The sequence below is a fragment of the Setaria viridis genome, chromosome 7 (assembly GCF_005286985.2).
Source record: "Setaria viridis chromosome 7, Setaria_viridis_v4.0, whole genome shotgun sequence".
Lineage (NCBI taxonomy): Eukaryota > Viridiplantae > Streptophyta > Magnoliopsida > Poales > Poaceae > Setaria > Setaria viridis.
The window spans coordinates 6,970,865-6,991,736 of NC_048269.2; the positions used below are offsets into that span (position 1 = coordinate 6,970,865).

At 41.0% G+C, this 20,872-nt stretch overlaps 1 protein-coding gene across 5 annotated transcripts in view; it reads right to left on the reverse strand.

Annotated features, from left to right (window-relative positions):
- Positions 1 to 245: 245 nt before the first annotated feature.
- The window catches only part of LOC117865322 (probable cleavage and polyadenylation specificity factor subunit 1), a 29,997-nt gene continuing 9,370 nt past the window's right edge, over positions 246 to 20,872 (reverse strand). For 3 of the 5 annotated variants that reach the window (XM_034749489.2, XM_034749487.2, XM_034749486.2), the window contains exons 13-26: positions 19,923 to 20,000; positions 17,283 to 17,402; positions 15,734 to 15,828; positions 12,621 to 12,817; positions 9,343 to 10,115; positions 8,771 to 8,851; positions 8,359 to 8,424; positions 8,194 to 8,271; positions 7,669 to 7,899; positions 7,459 to 7,587; positions 7,186 to 7,365; positions 5,391 to 5,576; positions 1,542 to 1,909; positions 246 to 585 (exon numbers count right to left, since the gene is read on the reverse strand). In XM_034749489.2, the coding sequence (XP_034605380.1) occupies positions 471 to 585; positions 1,542 to 1,909; positions 5,391 to 5,576; positions 7,186 to 7,365; positions 7,459 to 7,587; positions 7,669 to 7,899; positions 8,194 to 8,271; positions 8,359 to 8,424; positions 8,771 to 8,851; positions 9,343 to 10,115; positions 12,621 to 12,817; positions 15,734 to 15,828; positions 17,283 to 17,402; positions 19,923 to 20,000 (2,697 nt within the window). In that variant the 3' untranslated portion in view covers positions 246 to 470. The remainder of the gene's footprint in view (positions 586 to 1,541; positions 1,910 to 5,390; positions 5,577 to 7,185; positions 7,366 to 7,458; positions 7,588 to 7,668; positions 7,900 to 8,193; positions 8,272 to 8,358; positions 8,425 to 8,770; positions 8,852 to 9,342; positions 10,116 to 12,620; positions 12,818 to 15,733; positions 15,829 to 17,282; positions 17,403 to 19,922; positions 20,001 to 20,872) is intronic. The other 2 variants (XM_034749490.2, XM_034749488.2) reach the window with 2 other exon arrangements.

A 20,872-nucleotide genomic window follows, 5' to 3' on the forward strand; every position in this document is an offset into this window, starting at 1 on the left:
AGTGGAAACAGATGAACCTGTTGCGTTTCGTGCACTGAATTATGCACCAACTGTAGATCCTTAATGCTTTCGTCAAAGTCAGTTGTTCAACTAAGACCGGCGGTGTACAACCCCTCCCCACTCATTTTGCTTCAAGCTCCGCCATTGGGCTTGCTAGTGGGTGAGCTTAATTAGATCTAGACTTCCCTAGATAATCATGTTTCGTTCTCGTACCAACTCTTAGCAACACACTACAATCCCATGAATTCAGGTTCAATACTAGCGGCTCAGATAATTGGTTTTTACTGCATCGTTTCCTAATACCAATAATAGGCTAGTGAAAATCCAATGTCCAGTTACACCATTAAAACCTAAAGTCCAGCAACCATGTTTACAATAGATTTGTTGCAAGTGGTGTCGATTGAACTGGGACTAATTCTTCACGCAGCTACTGAATTACCAAGCACCAGTAACTTCCCCATCAGAGTGACTTACAAGAAACTCGTGCCCAATGAAAAGTCACTGAAATTGGAAAGAATTTGTGAGCGGGTGGTTCCAATCTGTTGGGCAATATCAAGCTGTTCTTCTAAAGACATCATCTCATAGCTGCAAAAAGAGTGAACAGAATGGAAAATGCGCGTTTAGGAATTTATGAAATGGTAAAAAGGTTAATAAGGAATGCAAGAACTTCCCACAATGGCGATGGTTTACAAGGAAAAAATTGGAATTGTATTTGATGTTTATAATACACAAGTAGTGGATGTAGGTTTCCAGGAAACACTATCAAGCAATTCATTTAATGTTATGCATCCAGAACTGCATTTCAAAGATCACTAACTTTATAAAAATCATGTTCGGATTATTCGAGAAATGAGTTCATTTTTTCTAGTTCCTATGTAGAAGTACTAGTACTTGGTCAGTGCGGATGGTGTGCTACAGGCAAACATTGCAGAACAGTTATTAGCTTTCTTTTTGTACAAAAGTATAATTCAATATAATGGTACCAAATCAGTAAGAAAATATATTTTAATCCCAAATGGTAGACAGACATAATTGCAAGTAAAAGCCAATGTGAAGTGACAATCCATATCACTATTAAATGATATGATACAACCACTACTCTTTTTCCAAATCATTTACTAAACATAGTGCGAGAAAATATGGCAATAACTAAACTCTTGATATTCTTAATGAACAAAAATTGTGAAAGGTTTTCTCTGAAACTGTAGGACAAACACAATGGAATGGAGGGATTTAGGTAGAACTACATGATTACCTACTTCCAAGTAAAAGCCACTGTGAAATGATAATCCATTTCAATAATAAATAATATGATAGCGCTTCCTTTTTTTCAGAGCATTTACTTAGTGGTAGTGTGTGAAAATATTGCAATAACTAAACTCTTGATATTCTTAATGGATAAACATTGTGATTTGTGAAAGGTTTTCCCCAGGGTCATGGACAAAAATAATGGAATGGAGGGACTTTGGTAGAACTCCATGATACCCCTATGTTACTGGATGAAGAAAAATGACAGGACAATGCAATGAAGATTGACTTACTGAGAAAGAAGCTCAAAGTCAATGATGTTATCCGGTCCAGGTCGATGTGCCTTCCCATTGGACTTAAAATGCCTAAATGATCTTGGATTCAGGCCACACACGTGGGGGACAGCATCTACAAGCTTCCTCTGTAAGCTCTGGAGCCGACGAAACGTTAATTCATCAACAGGTGCAATGCACCCAATGCCACCATCCAACGTTCCAAATACAAGAGCAAAACGATTTGTCTTTTCAGATACCAATCCTTGTGTGGGCAACATCTGTAGTCTCAAAAACTTCGCCACATTGGCTCCAACATGAAACTCTGCTCTGGAAAGGAGCTTTTGCCCCTTCCAGCTCTCCACCATCTTGGGGGCATAGTAGAAAATCTGCATGGTGTTATTTGTTACTCTACTGAAATGTAATTAACTAATCATGTGAAAAGTAACCTCATTCAGATGGAAAAAGAAAGATATGGTAGAAAAAATTGCAGAAGTCTAAACTCTAAAGGAACCAAACATGGCACATGGAACATTATTATACAAAGAATATAGGATTGCAATCTGTGTTAATTGTTTTGGTGTCAGCAATTTACAAATATCGAAAATCCATACAATAGGTTCTTAGTAATTCACAGGTGTGAGCAGACATTTGATTGCGGAACACAAGGAGGCATGGCTGGCCTCTTATCACCTGACTTAAACTGAAAGTCAGTAGTACATGAGGCTGGAGAAGGATAAAAGAACATAATCTGGGAGCTTCGGACGCAAACTTGCTCTAAGCCTCCAACCCCTTGGGCGAAGGGACCGCCCTTTGTCGCTCATGCTCCGTTGAGGACTTGAGGAGTATACTGAGCAGTTCCTTACTCAGAACCCTTGGGTGTGGTATCACTAGCAGATCAAAATTTACGCTACTGGTCACAGTGGGCCTCAAGACCTATGTTGAGCTACTGGTGCCAACGACTTTGGGGGATGCTTATAGTATTGTGGCGGCTACTTCTTAGGAGAATGCGCCTGACGGTGTAACCCTTGTGCTAATCTCTTTTGCTAGACTTTTCTATCCTACAGGCCAGCTTCGCCACTCAATGGGTAATGCAAACTGTTGATCTAGTATGGGGCAGCCATGTCTCCACTTGTGCAACAGTCAGTAGCAAAGTAAAAAAATGATCATTGCCACGGTCAGTAGCAGTTGTAGTAGTGGGAGCATGGTATCCACTGTTGCAAGGTAGGCAACACTTTCATACGGAACCTTTGCAATTAAGGGTCTGTTTCGTTGTTCCCATTAGTCTAGCCAGGCTTAGAATCTAAGCCAGGCCAGCACAAGCCTGGCTTGAGCAATGCAATCTACTGGTGTTTGGTTTGCATGTATAAGCCAAGCCTGTATTGCAAAGATGGTGTTTGGTTGCTTGCCTACAGAAATACAGTGACCTTGCGCTCATTGGAGGTGGAGTTACCGCACATGCCTCTCCGAGAATTTCTCTTGCACTACTCGAGCTCGCTGACCTCACTGCCCAGAGCACGGCGTACTTGTTTAGGCCAGGCGGAGCTCGCAATTATCACCGCACATGCCTCAAATTGCAGACAATCAATGAAATCGAAGCATATGAATTCTGAAACTCCTGTGAGATAAAGCAACAAGGAACTCTCTTATTCAATCGAATAAACAGCCCCTGGCACCCATCCCACCCTCCTCTCCCCTTCTGGCAACGGTGACCCCAATCCTGACCCCAAGCTGAAGCTGCCACTCTCCCAGCATCCAACGAATATGACTCGGGCGATGGTCTGTCGGCACCGAGCTCTGCCACCACCCCCTCTCCCTCCGCGCGGACGAATCAAGGGGATTCGCACCACCAGCACCATATCGGCAGTCGACCACCGAAGTGAGCTGACTAATTGAGAGGAACAGCGACGAATCAAACACTACATGGACCGGAACGAACCAGGCATCTCAAATCCATCTTGCTGCCACTCAAATCAAACTAATTCCCACTGAATTGAAGTTCGTTCCTAACAAATCGTGCTTTTCCTCCATTGAATCGATGTTTCCCAGGCCAAATTGAATTTTTGCCAACCCAAATTGAGCTAACAACCATCCAATTCTAGCTAGTGCGCGAGCAGGCTTGTACAGTCCCTGTAACTGGCCATGGATGCCTCGGCGGTGCGACAGCCTCATTGCCGGTACAGTTCCTGGTGCACAGGGAGCACAGGAATACAAAGTTGCTTGGCTAATCACTCTGCCCATGGAGGCCACCGCTGCACCTGTGCCATCCTTGCTGGACGTCTCCTCTAGTGTGCCACACCACCACGCCGCTGCCCTTCTCCTCCTCCGGTGCGGCTTCCTCCCAGATGCACCTTGGTCGAGGGTGTGGCCATTGGCACTGGCAGGAGATAGCTTCACTAGCACGCACAGGCTTTGCCGGAGCAGCAGCACGGCCATGCTACTATTGCGGTCACCTCACCTGTCAGGCCAGTCTAGAGCTTCTCACTGTCGCCGCTGCACGGGCCCTCGCTGGTCATGTGGCAGTGTGGGCGAGCTCCGTCAGCCGTGCACCATTGCGCGGGCCCCTGCTGGCCGTGTAGGCGGGGCTCCACCGGCCATGCGGGCCAGCTCCTCCACGTGGGGCCCCGCCACCGCAAGAGCCTCTGCCCAGCGTGTGCCGTCCGCACGGGCCTCGGCTGGGCGGGCGAGCTCCACCGTCCAGGCTGCCACTGGCTGCAGGGCAAGCTCTGGTGAGACGGCGATGTTGCGCGGCACAATTTTCTCGAAGTGGTGCCGGGTGAGTTAGAGCAGCAGGTGAGAGGAATCACATGGGGGCGAGACGCATGCGTACGGCTGGCTTTAGATAAGCCTGGCTCCGCTTGTATGCAGGAGTGTCGCCGTTTGGCTGGAGGCAGTCTAAGCGGTGAAGGTTGCATTTCTGGAGCCTGGATAAGGGTCTAACCAGGTAACCAAACATGAACTGGTTTCTGGCGATGCACGTAAAGGATTAAACTCTCTCATCATCCTTGGCACTTGGTGCATCTGGAAGCACCGCAATGACTGTGTCTTTAATGGGGTTGCCCCAAGTGTTGGCACTGCTATGAGCCACGCTAGGGATGAAGCCCAGCTATGGGCTATGGCAGGAGCTAAGGGCCTGTCCTTGCTCTCGGTTAGGGATGTTGGTTAGGTTTACAGGTCTTGGGTCGTTCTGTTTCTGTAAAAGGCGATGTAATCTCCTTCTAGAGTGTGTGTGTGTGTGTGGGGGGGGGGGGGGGGGGGGTCTTTCTGTTTGACTCACTTCTTCTACTATTAATACAATGATACACAGTTCTCCTGCGTATTCGAGAAAAAAAAATGAACTGGTTGGCTCTGGGGAGCCTGGCTAGGAGAGTTAGCCAGGCAACCAAACAGACCCTAAATGTAGAAGGGATCAGCTGGGATCCTTGATCCAGCAGCATACAAGCTCTTGCTCATCTAATTCTAGCTCACGTTCATGAGCATTGCTAACAGTGCCATGCAGGTGGCCCCAATTCATCCCCATCATGCACATAGACTTTCACAAGGGCTTATAAGTCAGCCATCTAGGTGGTTCCTCAGCACCATCCGTATGTCAGCCTAGTACTTTCTTGAAGACTGATTACAGTTAAATTTATTTTTGGCGTCAACAAGTATTGAGTGCTAGGTTGGCATACCAAGGAAGAATATACCTACAAGAACTATTCCTGAACTAAGTGAAAATGTGATGCTTCAATCTGCCAACAAAGTTGTGAACTAGTATCATCGACTTATATTTCTTTGCAAGCAAATTGACAGTTAGAGGGGGAAAGAGTATGTGAAGACTGATGTATGGTTCTGCTGATGAATAATATAAATGGAAAGAGAGAAATTTACCTGCACATTCTTATCAGAATCTGAAACTACAAGGCTCAAGGTGCTTCCATCAATTAAAAACTCAGTTGCAAAAGAATCAAGTGACCCAAAATCTTTTGCCAGAAGACTCAATTGAGAACCTTGCTCCTTCCAGCTAAGAAAATATATGCTTTTGTGAATATCACCAAACAAAACAAAGTTTTTCACCTATTAGGATATTGAAAGAATGTCAGCCATCGTAATTACTACAGAAAATACAAAAAAGCACACATCATTGCAAGGACAATGAACCAAAGTAATGGTACAACTAGATAAAACAACCAAATTTGAGAACTGGCACATGATCGTTATGTACTCCCTCAGATTCCAATGTACCATTCCAGGATTCTTGTAACCTTGTCAACCAAACTTCTACAATTTGTCCCATCAAATATATGAAAAGTCATATACGCTAACAATACATGATTAATACTACTAGATTCACTATGAAACATACTTTCATAATATATGATTCAATATGAACTGCAGAGCTAGCTCCATCCACTATCACTCATTAATGCAAATTCTCATATGGCACAGAGCAATCATAGTTAGAGAATTTGTTGTTCATGCAATACATATAGCAAATGAAATTGAAAGTAATATGGCTCGGGAATAGTAGATGTACTGATGCAAAGCACTGGGGTTACATATATAGGCTAGGGTCTCCAGGGTTTATAGAAACACCATCAATCAGGAGATCCTAGCCTAATACGATAACATCTATCTAACCCTAGGGGCGGCGCACGCCCAGCAATGGGCTGGTGCGGCCAGCACCCAAGGCCCATAGGGCCGGCCTATACACAACTGTCTCACAGAAATCACAATTCTAGTAAAGTATTTCTGTCAAGGCTTTAAAGGCCATCAAGAAGTTAATACATTTAGAATCACTGAAATAGGGACTTTTAATAAAAACAGCAATATGACGAAAAACCGTAAGCCAAATAACTTTTTTTCTGAAGTCAAATAACAGCACATTCGGTCTGGCCCAGGGATTCTTATCTTACAAGTACAACATTAACAATTCCTAGTATTCGCTCATGTTTGTGTGTGTGTGTGTGTGTGTGTGGGTGGGTGGTGGTGGTGGTGGTGGGTGGGTGGGTGGGTGGGTGGGGGGGGGGGGGGGGGGGGGGGGCTGTTAGCTATTTTCCTACATTGCCTACCGTGCTGTACTAGAACTCTGCCCTAATGGCCTTGTATGAGTCTTCCTTTTTCTTCTTAATATAACAATGCACAGCTCTCTTGTGCGTTGGAGAAAAAATGTTTAATACAAACCAAATTAATTAAAATATAGCAATCAGCCATTAAAAGCACCAAGTTTTACATCCCATTGTATTTGTAAAATTATGGCTTACACGTACATTATTGAAATTATGGTATCTCCAAGAGCTGCTGTTAAGGTCACATAAGAGGTAATCTCTAGGATCAGGAAACAGTAAGAAAGTGAGGGCAATCTAAGAAAGATGGAATGTTTTGAAGTTGGCCAAACATCAATTAAAGTTCGCACCAGTTTTGGTTTGCCATCTAAATGTAGTTTCAAAACCAAAATAAAGATGCACTAGCTACAGCAACAAAGAAAAAGAATTAACATTTTCCGTGGTCCTTGTCTCCTTGATAGGTTTGTCCTTACTAGCAGTCATGGAAACATATAAAGGCATCAGAAAAAAATACAAAATTTAACTTGGTACCAGGGAATTTTTTTATAACTATCAAAAGCAAAATCAGAGGTTCTTAAGCACAACATGTAAATAGAAATGAAGTTTGTTACTGAACTTACAATGTTCAGGCTCACAACATGCAACGGGGCATCATAGAATGCAACAGCGGTCAATTCAGAGCCAGTCCATTTGTTCAGTGTGATCTTAGGACCAGAAGCTATCAGTAGATGACCTTGAAGAGAGGCAACAGCTGATACAGCACCTTTACTCTCTTTTGAGTAAACTTCCCTAACCTGAAACTAACATTGACACGTTACCAGATGAACATCGTAGTGATTGAAATAGCAGCAAAAATTTTATTTGAAAAATTCCATAATGCTCCCTTCAAGTACCAGATTCTGAGAATTTTCACTTTTACTGAAAGAGAACAGAAGGACCCTTCCTTTAGCAGCAACATCCTCCCCTTGAACATAAGCAGTTCCAATCGCCATCAGGGTTTCATTTTCCTTTGTGGTTGTGTTCTGAAGTGAAAATAAATAATATTTTGGTCAATAATATTTTAACTGAGTGCAGTATCCATAAGGACAAAAAAAAATACATACTTGCAATGTAACAATGCGCACTGTTAGAGCATTTTCAAATGGTTGCATCGGAATGGTGACCCTTGTCTCCCAATGTCCACTGGCTTTCTCCAACTCCATAATGCGAACCTCAAATTCATCAACAGTATAAACCTTTTGGAGGTCATCACCAACTGTAACATCATTCTCTGTGTGCAGACCCAATTCTTGATCAGCCATAGAAGAAAGAACTTGATTTAGGGGGCGAACAACCTGCAGCAAAATAAACCTTAAACTAAACAACATTATCCAACAATCAACAGCCTGACAACCACAATCAAAGATCACAGTAAACCAGGAACCAAACAAAAGTGTCAATTCCTCGCTGAATTACAAACTAATTACAGGAACAGACAAATAAGACAGTACAACACATACAGTACATAGTATTGACACGCAGCTCTCCTGCGTGTTCGAGAAAAAAGACAGTACAACACATGCAGGAACAGACACCATAAGACAGTACATAGTACTTACAGGAACTAACTAGCACTATATAGTACTTACAGGAACGGAGACGATAAGTGGATAGAGGGACTGCTCTGCATAATATGTGACCTGATGTGGGGTGGCATGCAAGGGGACCTACAAAAGTGCAATGAATAAAACTTCTGTACGAGATAAAATTCTTCAAATAATGTTAACATACAGTCACATGAAAACAAATTTTACCTTTTGAACAGGCCAGTAGTTGTCATAGTTATATGCTGAAGGCAACTGGCATATCTTCAGAAAACCCTGCAACTCATAATTCATGAATATCAAATGATTTTAAAATGGAAGCAAAATAAGTATCTAAACACTACTCCATTTTGCTCGGTTTGTCCTTGGCCTTGGGAGAATACATTGCACAATGTTTGTCCATTGAGGACATCAATATAGTTATTGCAATGTTTTCCACTCATTACCCCTATGTGAAAGAACAGATGTGGTTATAACATGTTACTAATAGGGGTATGGGATGGTCATTTCACATTGCTTTTTTCTTTGAACTAATACTTCCTTGATCCAGTGTATATGGTGGACATCGTGAAACAGAGGGAGTACTATGTTTACAAAAATGCATATCTAAACAGCACTTTACCTGTGATGTAACATATATAAGGCCATGGCAACAATTGACATTGTGGAGAACGGTAAAGGCTACAATGGGACCATCACACAACTGCAAAATGTAACTGTTTAAAAGAAGAAAAAAATAGAAGAATAGTCCAAGTTGTATGTAATTCCTATTTCTCGATAACCTAAGGAAAGACAGTCAGCTCAACTGGTAGTATTTCAGATGTGTAATACATAACAAATAACATGATATATGCTTTTGAAGATGAAAGAAAAAAATATAAATACTGATGGATTAGCATTTAGTGATTTAGTCCAATGCAAGTCTAAGAGACTGGGGCGTCAGGATAGACCATATGAAGTAGAACAAACAATATGAATAGTTGAAAACATCTACATGAAAAGACAACAACTTTTTTTTGTCCTTTAGATTGAATGAAGATGAATTCGGCTGAATAACTGAGTTAGGTTAGCTATGAAATACTCAATGAAAGAATGCCATTGCTTCCTTCCTAGCCATGGAAGCATACAGAGGAAAAAGTTGACGTCTCAGATACCCAAAAAAAAACACTTGAGCTTGAGCATAACGTTACATACCTGTGGATGCACCCGAAATCGTTGTCGGCAAACAAAAACCCAGGTTGGCCTCGGGCCAGAAAGAAATAATCCCTCATAACCTCCAACATTATTGAAAATTGTTATTCTTGGTCGTGCAAAACTTGATATGTCATCTCGTGACGAGACATCAATTGAAACTCGACGAAATCTTAAATTTTTTAGTCTTGAATCACTGGCATTGTCAAGATCAGATGAACCATGAGGTGACAAAGGAGCACATTGTGCGTTACTTTCTGAACCTTCATAACAATAAGCGTGGTAACACAAAAATGTCCCATCATTCAATAATCCGAAGAGGAATGGATGACTGAACAGACCAGACCATCTATGCATTGCAAGCTCAACTATCTTAATGCTATTTGATTCCTCTTTCTTCACAGAAACTTTAGTAGCATCTGGAACTACTATTACAGCATCCTTGGTAGAAGTATGGGAAACGTCATCAAACAAAATAGCTGGTCCGGAAACAAAATTTTCCACAGAGAACACACATTTAAAACTGGGCACTTCAAAAATTTCCAGTTTACCGCTTTCATAACAAATTATGCAATATATATCTGATTGATCATGAGAAGAACTATCATTGCCATCAGTAGCCTCTCCAATACCAGCGGATAGCCATGCATCAGTACGCGCCTTTCTTAGCCATGGCTCAGGGCCTCTGTCATGGTAAAGTGTACATGAAGATATTCGCTCACTTGGGCTTGCAAATGTGGCAGGAGCATTAAAAGAAATAGTACAGGTAGAATGATCTGCGTCAGAAGATAACATGTATTCAAGTTCCTTTTTAACAAAAAATGATAAGAAAAATAGAAGTTCCAGTGGTTTCAGCTATCTGGCAAAGAAAAAGATATAGACCATGAATTGGGCATGATAGGCAACCTAAAGAATCTAGATTAATCCGAATAGCACAGCTTCTATTTAACAGTAGAAAAATTTCCTCAGGATTCTACAAGGGGAAGCATCTAGTATATTTGTGTAAAACCAACCTTCAGTGCTAATATGTGAACAGTGCACCATTGCATAAAATGATCTATATCCATCAGAATTCCATGTGGCACACATCAAAATTCATGTGACAAATCGATCGAAAGCTAATCACATCTAAACATCATCAAAATTATCATCTTAACGCTGGAGTATGGATTCTAACAAGATACTCTCTCCATCCCAAATTAGTCATTCTAATTTTGTCCTAAGTCAAACTTCTTTAGCTTTGACCAAGTTTATAGAAAAATGCACAAAGATCTACACCATCAAACTATTTTCATTAACTACAACATGTAATACATATTGGTTGTTCATTTATTGATACTGTAGATGTTAATATGTTTTTTCCATAAATTTGGTCAAAGTTAGATAAAATTGACTTGGGACAAAGCTAAAACAACTTAAAATTAGGAACGAAGGGAGTACTTATAACTACCCTAAACATGGATCCCAATAGCTGTGTGCACAGTTTCCATAACTGTTATAAACCCAAATGCAAGAAAGGAAAGGCTTGTCAACTCTACCGTCAGCACTTGGCAAACTATCCATAGCAGGTTCCTTAAGTATGTCAGCACCACTCACCCTCTGAAACTGAAAGATTATCTTAGTTTCAACTTTCAAAATGGCTAGCACTTAGCCAACTATCTAAGATCCATCAGCGTAACAGGAGCCCAATTGTCAGTAACTTTGTATTTATTTCAGCCCACCATGATCTCTGTTCGCACTGGTTCACCGAGGCACTCTACCACACACACCCAACATCAACTACACTACCACACAATCACTCCCAAATCCCAACAACTCTTCACCCCAGCTTGTGTCAGCATCTCAGGGTCACTATCAAGTGTTACTTCCAATCTCTCAGATGCCCACCACAAGAACTTTCTCACCCTCTGTCTCTGTGACACCCAAATCTCAAGTTCTCGATGATTCCAATGTGAACCTTGCATATTTTTGGTACTATGTGCTTCACGCAACACAGGTTAATGGCACCGCATAAAAGGAAGCGAATGGCACCACAAATTACGAGTAGTAAGCATGGCACAAACAATCAGTCAAGTCTGGTATCTGATGGTGCATTAGATCTTTTAACAGGTTAAGCATGCCAACAGAACACAGAAACATGTTACTGTAATAAACATAACGTAATACGATGCCACATTGACATTGATGCTTAAATTGTATATCACCAATTAATCTATTAATGAGTACTACAATTGGATACAACAAAAAGTGCAACAGCCGTGAAGAGTAGAAAGGAGACACTGATATAGACATTTGTGCTTCGAGAAAAAAAAAAGATATAGACATTTGAGCAGCCCTACTAGTGTCAAAGGATGACATGAGCTCGAAATGTGTTGGCAAATGATCTACCAAGTAGTTGCTAGTTAAGTTGAACCAACTACGGGAATTTTCCTCTACACCACTGGTCTACAGGATACTGTTAAAATTTTTCTTGTACGACTATAGGACAAATAAAAAAAGACTGTCCCACACGATTTTTTGAGTGTCCTAAAGACAAAATTACAGTAGTGTCCCCAGACAAATTTCCCTATTTTCTTTATGCCACAGGGTGGTACTTCAGCCCACATTTAGAGGGAGAACCCAGCAAGGAAAGGAAATTAAAATAAAGAGGTTGAAACCCTTTGTTTTAATGCTTAATTGTCACAACAATTTTACTAACAGTCTAAATGTTGGCTATCATCAAGATCCAGCTCAGTGGATACCAATTTACTATCTTTTTGCAGAAATATGGATAGGAACTTCTTAACTAAATCCATGACTCTCTGTTTCAGTATGTTTGTCCAAGGCCTTAGGGTAGCTGTTTCAATACGTTTTGCACAAGTGAAAAAGAATTTGTAAAAATGTCGCTATGTTATCCAATGACCTCTAAATTTGATAAATGGTCAGCAGATTGGAAGGAAACATAGCAAGCATTTAAGTTTGTAGGTTACAAGGAGATACGGGCAAGGGACAGTATCGTGTGTGATGGTTTTCCCTTGCATTGATTAAGGGTGTATGAGTTTCCTTGGTCTGTGCATAATGGTGGGCATGAACAAACATAGCGAAACAGGGAGTATTGTCATAAACCTCATGTTCTTGGTTTACAAAGTAGAATATGCCTAACTAATTTTTAATGTCTGATCTGCTCAGCAACATTTCTGGCATTACCATCTCCCAACAACAGACTACTTTGGCCCATTGCACATTGTAATTAAATTACTACAGTTAAATTTCAACTAGTGGATCTTCAAAATATACCATACCTCCAATGAGAAGTCGAATGGTTCCATCAACCATCTTCAAAAGAACATATGGATCTGCAATTGAAGCAGAGGCGGCAGCAAGAGGCTCAGAACTCAATGAAGATTCCGAAGTTTGCATAGTGAAGGTTAGCTCTTGTGTCATGAAGGAACCATCAAGCACACGAGCACCCTTGGCGTATACCTGTATGACACGTCGTCTGCAAAAAATTAAATAATATTAGGATGATAAAGAAAAAGTTCTAATGGTGCTGACTGCTGACCATTCACCATTTAGTAATGGAGCATTTTTAGGGATGAAAACAGTTGGAAACGATCAAAAGTTCTCATTATCATTTCCTAATCATATTCTTTTACTTGGAAACTAAATCGGAAACAATAAGTCCGGAAATGATAGCGATAACAAAAAAACTGGTAAATTGGAAATGAAACTATAGGGTCGAAATCGATAATTGAAATCAAAAGTTGTGTGCATGAATACACATAAAGAGAACATTTCAACCTCAAAATCGAAAGTTGTATGTTATATTATTGCTTGTTTGAGAAAAGGCATAATATGTACTTTATCATGTTTGTGGTGTAATTTATGGTGTATGTCTCATATATTAGAGGAAACCTCAAAATAGAGGGGAAAAATTAAAAGCAGGTGAAAGACCAAATTGCCCTCTAAGGCTCCAATATTATCTCTGGCTCCCGTGGCTATTGTCATCTCTCTAATCTCTCATCTCTATCATCTCTCTCTCCCATCCCTCGTCTCCGTTTCTTTCACTCCCCCATGATCGAGCGATAAAGCGGCAGCAGGGCCAGATGGATGAGGGTGGTGTTAGGGCTGGTGCGGCTCGCACGGACGAGCGGCGCAGCACGGATCAAGCGCAGCGGCATAGATGCGCGCGCCATCACGTCCGGCGTGAAGCATGCTGATTTTCGCACCAGAGAGCTCAAGTCATTGCCGAGCGTCGAAAGAACAAGGTGGGGTACGTTGTTCGGAATTTTTCGATGGAAAATTTCTGAGTAAAAACGATATACCGACGATTCGACAGTACAAACGTCGTCCTGTTTCCGTTTCGTTTTCCAAAACTTTTCCTGTTCCCGTATCGTTTTCGAATGATATCCTTTTTCGTTTCACCTTTCCAACGGAATTCTGTCACTGTTTCATCCCTAAGCATTTTGATTCATAACTCTAAAAAGATACTAAAGCCAGCAATGACATGTGAAAAGTACTAGTAGCACTTAAGGTAAACAATGATAACAAGAGTTGCATTTAAAAAAAACATCAAAGTCCATAACTCTAGTTGGCTTCATGATTCGTCAACTTATGTACAAAACCTTCATAATCTAGCAAGAGTAATGAAGGCTCTGAATATCTCTTCCCCCGTCACTCTTCTTTAAACATTCACTGTTATATAGTGTTCCCAGGCAATGTACACACACTAGAACTACATATAGAATAGAAAATAGCCTTTGTGCAAGGGTACCGTCTAACTTAAAGTAAAGAACACATTCAAAAACAGCCAATCAAAAAAGGGCCAGGAAGCTTTATCCTACTATTAATTGATATAACTAGATGCTCCAACATCTGAAAAAGTAACAGAGCACTTTAATATTGGCAAGGAGCTTCCATACTCTCCCAACAAAAAGTTGTAAAAAAATATAAGAGGACAAGATTTAAAAAATGTGAGATCCACTATTAACATTGTAGGAAATGTTCTTTAGTAACTACCACCTCCAATCCCAAATATAAGTTCATTTAGATTTGCCTAAGTCCTATTTCTAATTTTGACCATTAAATCTACAAATCATATAGATTGATGGATGTAATATTGATATTACTAGATTCTATTGAGTTGCATGCACCAATTCAACCCAAAACCTTAAGCTGATGGGGAGAGGTGGGAAATTCACTTATAATTCAACACTCCCCCTCACATGCAGGCTCCCTTGGTCGCATATGTGGAAATTGGAATTGGCTGCAATTATTTTATTCAATCGAACTTGCGAGGATTCGAACTCGAGACCTCTGACCCTGATACCATATTCAGTTGCATGCTCTGTTTTGCGTCGTCTGCAGTGTGTTAAGACCTATTTCCTAAATTCCATCACATTAGTTGCATCAGTGTCAATCCAAGTCCAATTGCACTCTTGTAGTTTGTCAAAGTCGTGCGTGTCCACAAATTCATTGTCAGTCAGCCATTTTCTTCCTTTTGTCTTATGACTAGCTGAGTCCCATTGATTTAGCTAATCATCATCATTGTTGGCGTGACAATGACCTCTTTGTCCCTTTCGTATCCATCTTGCTAGAGCCTACACATCATGATCAATGACCAATTATTTATCCTCGTCATCTTTCTGCTTGCCGTCTTGCAGAAGCGATCTCTATTCTCAATTTGGCTTGATTTGACACATCTCACTATCATTGCGTTCAAAGTCTCCAAAGCAAAATTCATGTTTGAAGAGTCGAAGTGCCGGTTTGTGAAGACTAGAGATATTTGCCGAAAAACAAGTTGTGACAGCAATACCCTCTTGTGTAGGAGATTGTTTTCTACATTGACATGTTCAACGCTTCACCTTTGATTTCGAACTTCGAATGCTATGGTTCCATTGCACTCACGTTGCATTTTTTTTTTGGGGGGGGGGGGGGGGGGGGGGGGTACAATAGTCAAGGTGAATAGTGTAATATTCTAGTTGAGGGCTCATGTGTCTTTCATGTACTCTATATAGTGTCGTTTGGGCCACCATCCAGCCTCTATTATTCATAACATGTGCTACTTTTATCTTTTGTTGCCACTTCAGACTGCCAAAAATTCACATGATATTTACAAGGCAAAAAAAACTAATTGGTCTAGCTTGAAACACATTTAATTCGTAATTATCATTAATTGAATGTAACCAATACAGTGTAAAGGTAAATAATAGGAATTTAGTACAATATAGCAAAGCCATCCCAAATAGTCACCAGATATTAATGGCCACAGGTGTAAACATGGGTCAAATAGAGTAGTTAAGAATGAGTGACCCTAACCAATCCGAGTCAACAACCTTTCCACGTATGCATGTACTTATACAACATCAATATAAAGTGATAAAAGAAAAAGTATTTGGTTAGCAGTGGGGCATACCTCCCAAATAAGTTACCAGCAGTAATTGTGTTTGTTTGAACATTATAATCGACTGTTTCAGTAACTTCTCCTAGATCATCACCTGTCTGAAGTACCTTTGAAACACAATAATGTTGTGTAGTTAGTAATAATTTTATCAAGCAATACTAGAGGATGAAGCCAAATTGAAATGACCTATATGTTAAATAGCAAAATCAAGAAGTAATAATTTTGTTTAAAGAATGGTGGCAACCCCAATGGATATCAAACATACATAACTCACCTAATAAATCAAACAAGTACACATTTCGTCAAAGGAAATTAGAATCAAGCCCAATGGTATGGTAGCACATATTGCTAAACACCAAATCAATTATCCTTAAATAAAAAACTTAAACCATACTTCCGTATGACATGATCATATATGGAAATACTTGTTTTTAGAGAGAACAGGATGGCAACACAGCTACTTTAGGAAGACAGGCAACTCTATATACATCTTGCTATGGATAGAAAATAATGATTAAATTTAGGAGTGATTTCTTATATGCCACTGAATAACTTAATATGTTGATCCCATGCTACTGATATACCAGGGCCCATGTTCAAACACACAATGAGTGGCATACCGTCTATACAGTGGCACATAAGAAATCACTCCTAAAATAATAATCAGGCTAAGTTTACGGGCAATTTCGTATATGCCAGGGAATAACTTCGTATGCTGTTCGCATTCTATCGATGTTGTTCAACCACACAATGAATGCCATAATGTCAATTATGTAATTATTAAGTGGCATGTTATGGTATTTCTATTTCATTTACTGCCGGAACTTTCCATATTATGTGATCACTTTTGTGTATAATGTATTCTGTAGTATGCAAGTATGTGCCGATATTAGTCACCATTTCGAATAAAAGAATTTCGTATGAAGCACAAGACATGCACTTCAGGAAGCAGTAAGGGTGTTTAAAAGATGCATCAACAATTTCTCGACTATGCAAATGCACAAATTAGACGCAGAACTGTAGCAGCCTGTCTAACAGTTGTGCATCCTTTGATTTTAAATTCCACAAATAACGCAACAGGAGTGTTAAAAAAATACAACCAACATTATTTCAGAAACATACATAGGCTTTAAAACACCAGCCAAGCACAGTTCAAAGAGAGATCCAGGTCCCAGTAAATCCAACCAAAGTGGAGGAATTATTTGACTCACTGTTCATGGGCAACCCAGCGTAGTCAGTGTGACCTGGACCTGCCCCCCATTCCTCAGGCTTGGGTATGCTGCGCGAACCTAGCTTTTCAAACCATGCCTTTTTCAGCCTTGGCATGGGGTTTGAACAGGTCCATACTCCCAAGGCCCATAGAGAGATGAGGGCAAGAAAACATTCGAATATTGTATCTTGCAACAATCAATTAAACTCTCTAAAATTCCATATTCTACTAAATACCAAGACTCGAGACACTATTATCTTTAGTTCCACTTGATCATAAAGATTACATTGCATAACTCAGTAACTCACTGTAGAATATCTCCAAAAAAATAGTAAATCGAAATAGACTTACCATTGTGCGGTTTTCTAGGCTTATTATCAAATAAGCATGATATTCATTATCCTCGGTTGTAATTCCACGAGAACTCTTGTAGTAAACTGTCCAAATACCTGTGCAACTTGGTAGTTCTACCTAGACACATTACGAACAAACATAAGAAAAATACTTAGGATAACGAAATTGAAACGTCAGAGAAAAAACAAAGAGAATGATCCAGGTGTCAACCTATAACTGCACGATGCTGCTAATTTCCACCATATAACTTATTCTGGTACTATAGACTTCCATGTTCCCACTATGTCTACTCCCCAACTTTTTGTCAGTCTTCACAATTTGTCTTCAGCTAAAAAAAGAGGGAGGGCGACCAAACGTCGTACATCGTCACCCTCCGCTCGCTCCCTCCACGCGACACCACAAATCATGCACCCACCAATCAGACAGGCGGGCGCGTCAACCTTCACCTTGCCATCTGGCACGCATCGCCGTCGGATCGATTTTTTTCGCCCAAAAACTTGATCAACACACATAGTCCTCCGCGATACTGGTGAAAATTGTGCTGCACGCTCTCCTTTCGGTTCCCTGGTCACAAATAAAGCCGCCCCTAACCCAAAGCAAACTTCCCCAAATTTCCCAACCTTAACCCCAAATCGATCCAAAGATCACCAAATCGAGAAACCCTAACCTCAAATCGCCCCAAGGTTCGCCGCCATCGCCATGGCCACCATAGTGCGCACATGCGCAGCCACCACCCGCTTGGTGGTCGCGCACATCAACAGCACCACACACAAGCTCGTCGCCACTGGTGGTGTTGTCACCGCCACGGAGACACGCCTCCCACAAATGTGTCGTCTTCTCCCGAATGCTAAGGGTGATAATGCGGAACCCCTCGACGGAGACGCGTGCAGGCTCGACCACACACGCACTCTAGTGAGAGGGCCTGCGACAGCGCCGCTACTCCCTCTCCCTCTGCTGCGACGTAAGCTCCGGGACCGTCGTTGTTTCTCTCCCTAGCAGCGGATGCAAGCGAAAAAAGCGGAGGAAAACTAAGCAAGGGTTTGGAATCAGGCCGGCGTCTCAAGTTTTGTTCGAGGGCGGAGATACTGAATTGTTGGATCGAAATCAACGACTGAGATCAACTTAATCCTAGCAGGTTGGTGAGATTACATGGCCCAAAAGGAATGCACGGCCCAGGCCCAGTTATACATGCTGCAGGATGGCGACGGTGGTGGCGGCGGCAGCAGCTGTATCTCGCGAAGGTGGCGATGGGGAATGAAGCCGTAGCAGCAGGGGCCACCTTCTGGGCACGCACTCGGCGACCACCTCTTGCCTGGGGAACTACTATGTGGGGAAGCTTTGCTAAGTCGTGGTCCCCTGTGATCTGGGGTTGTTGACCACCAAAACTCGGAGCCCAGCGAGGAGGGAACCGCTTCATCCTATGGCCATGCCACCGTTGCCATCCAGCTTGGTATCTTGCTGGTTTGATGAGTAGGTATGTGCTCTCCTTGTTTCAGTCCACACACACGCAGTAGATTTGAAACTAATTGGTCATTACAGAAGGATATTTGCATATGTTCAGTTATTAGCATTTTCGTTGGTGATTCAAGGACCTGATTGATTGCATTGGTACGTGAATGGAAAGATACATCTTAGGTCATGAAATTAGCTTTTTGAGTAGTACATGTGCGTGATGTCATGCCCAAGTCAACTGATGTCATTAGATTCTCAAATTGACATATTCTTTGGAATGGATGCAACTACACAAACTCAGACAATGGAAATACAAAATTATTCTATATTGCCAATGAGTTAAAAACACAAAAGGAACATAGGTTCCAATTAATTTATACAGTTAGTTGCTTTAGTTGACAATGTCATCTGCATGTTTTAGCTATTTTTCTCATTTATTCTCTTTCAGGTAATTGACAATGGTGTTGTTCCAAGGGAAGTTAGACTCCCAAATTGTGATGGTTTTTCAAAATTATTATTTTTTGCTTGCTCAATCTGGACAGAGTAATTTGTCATCAGTCCTCAATACACAGCAGGGTGCTCAATCTGGACAGAGTAATTCAGGTTACTGAGAGGGATGAGTGTGCATATCGAGAGATCATTACCCACATTCCCCTTTTCTCCATCAAAGATCATGAGGGTAAATGGCATGACCCCCTGTGGTTGTTTACATATTGTAACCTCGATGGCGGATGTTAAAATTAACAGAACTGTGGTTTTAGGGACATTTTGAATAGTTTAAACAAGTAAACCATTGTATCCTTGCCATTTTTAGAATTGTTCACAGAGCAATTGATACTTAAATTGTTCACAAACCAATTGACACTTTGATTTACTAGGTGAACTTAGGCATTTATACTTTAAGTAGTAGAGATGCAATCATCAGGTTTCTAAAATGGCCCGAGTCTGTTAAGTGGCCCAGCATGATTTTGCAACATCAATACCAGGTGTAATAGTGGCATCAATTGACAAAGGAACAATACCAGGTGTAATAGAGTCTAAATGCAACTATGTCCAAAGGAACAATACTAGGTGTAATAGTGGCATCAATTGACAAAGAAAGAAAATTGCATAACAAGCATTATCTTCTTCCCAAAAGAGTGAGAAAAAGTGAATGACCAAAAAAACAGGAAAAAAGGTATGCACCTCGGTAATTAAATCTGGGCGAATAGATTGTTGAAGAGCTGACAGTGTTCCATTCTTTCCATGACCAGAACAACACACCTGAAACAGTAATGTTGTCACAAAGGAAGAAACTCAAATGAAGAATGACAGAAGTTATACAGCTCAGCAATTAAACTAGGAAATCATGATGACTGGATTGAGTTCATGACGTGGTTCCACTAGAACAACAAAGATTTGATGCAAAGAATGGTAACAGAAAGTAAATTATGAACCACATTAATCAACTAAAATGATTAGCACAAATTCATTAAGGATGTGCGATGCAGACAGAGTGTTGGACTGTCACACAGCATATGCAATGTGCACACAACAGCCAGGCTTGAAGCATGGACCATGCTGGTTCAAGAAACAGCAGCAAGAATGCCATCTATATGTTAGTTTGTTTACGTTCGAGAAGAGTTAGTTTGTCTGCTTCAGCACCTAGAATTCTGATTGGATCAGTAAGTTAACCTAAGGATAGGATGTGCTAGATCTGTAAGTTAGGGCTGGTCCTACATAAAGTCTCCTAAAAGGATAAAGTGAAAATAGCAAAATCTAGTTCCTTCGTTAACCCAGTCTGTCTCCTATCCGTTCCAAGCAAACAGAGACCCTGGATTTTCTTCTCAGAGTGTTTAACCCATCAAAAATTCGGTCAATGACATAAGAGTATGGAAGAACCCTCAAAGAGCAAACAGAGACCATGGATTTTCTTCTCGCAGTGCTTAACCCATCAAGAATTCGGTCAATGACAGAGTATGGAAGAATCCTCAAAAAGTTAACACATACATTAAAATGAGAGGAAAACTTAATCTATAGCTGCTGACCACAGGTGAGATTATTTACTTAGTTCTTTTGAGAATTGAGAATTTTAAGTTGCAAAGGGACCCTCTGAGACACAATTTCCAAAAACAGGCCCAGGAATCCAGCTCTAA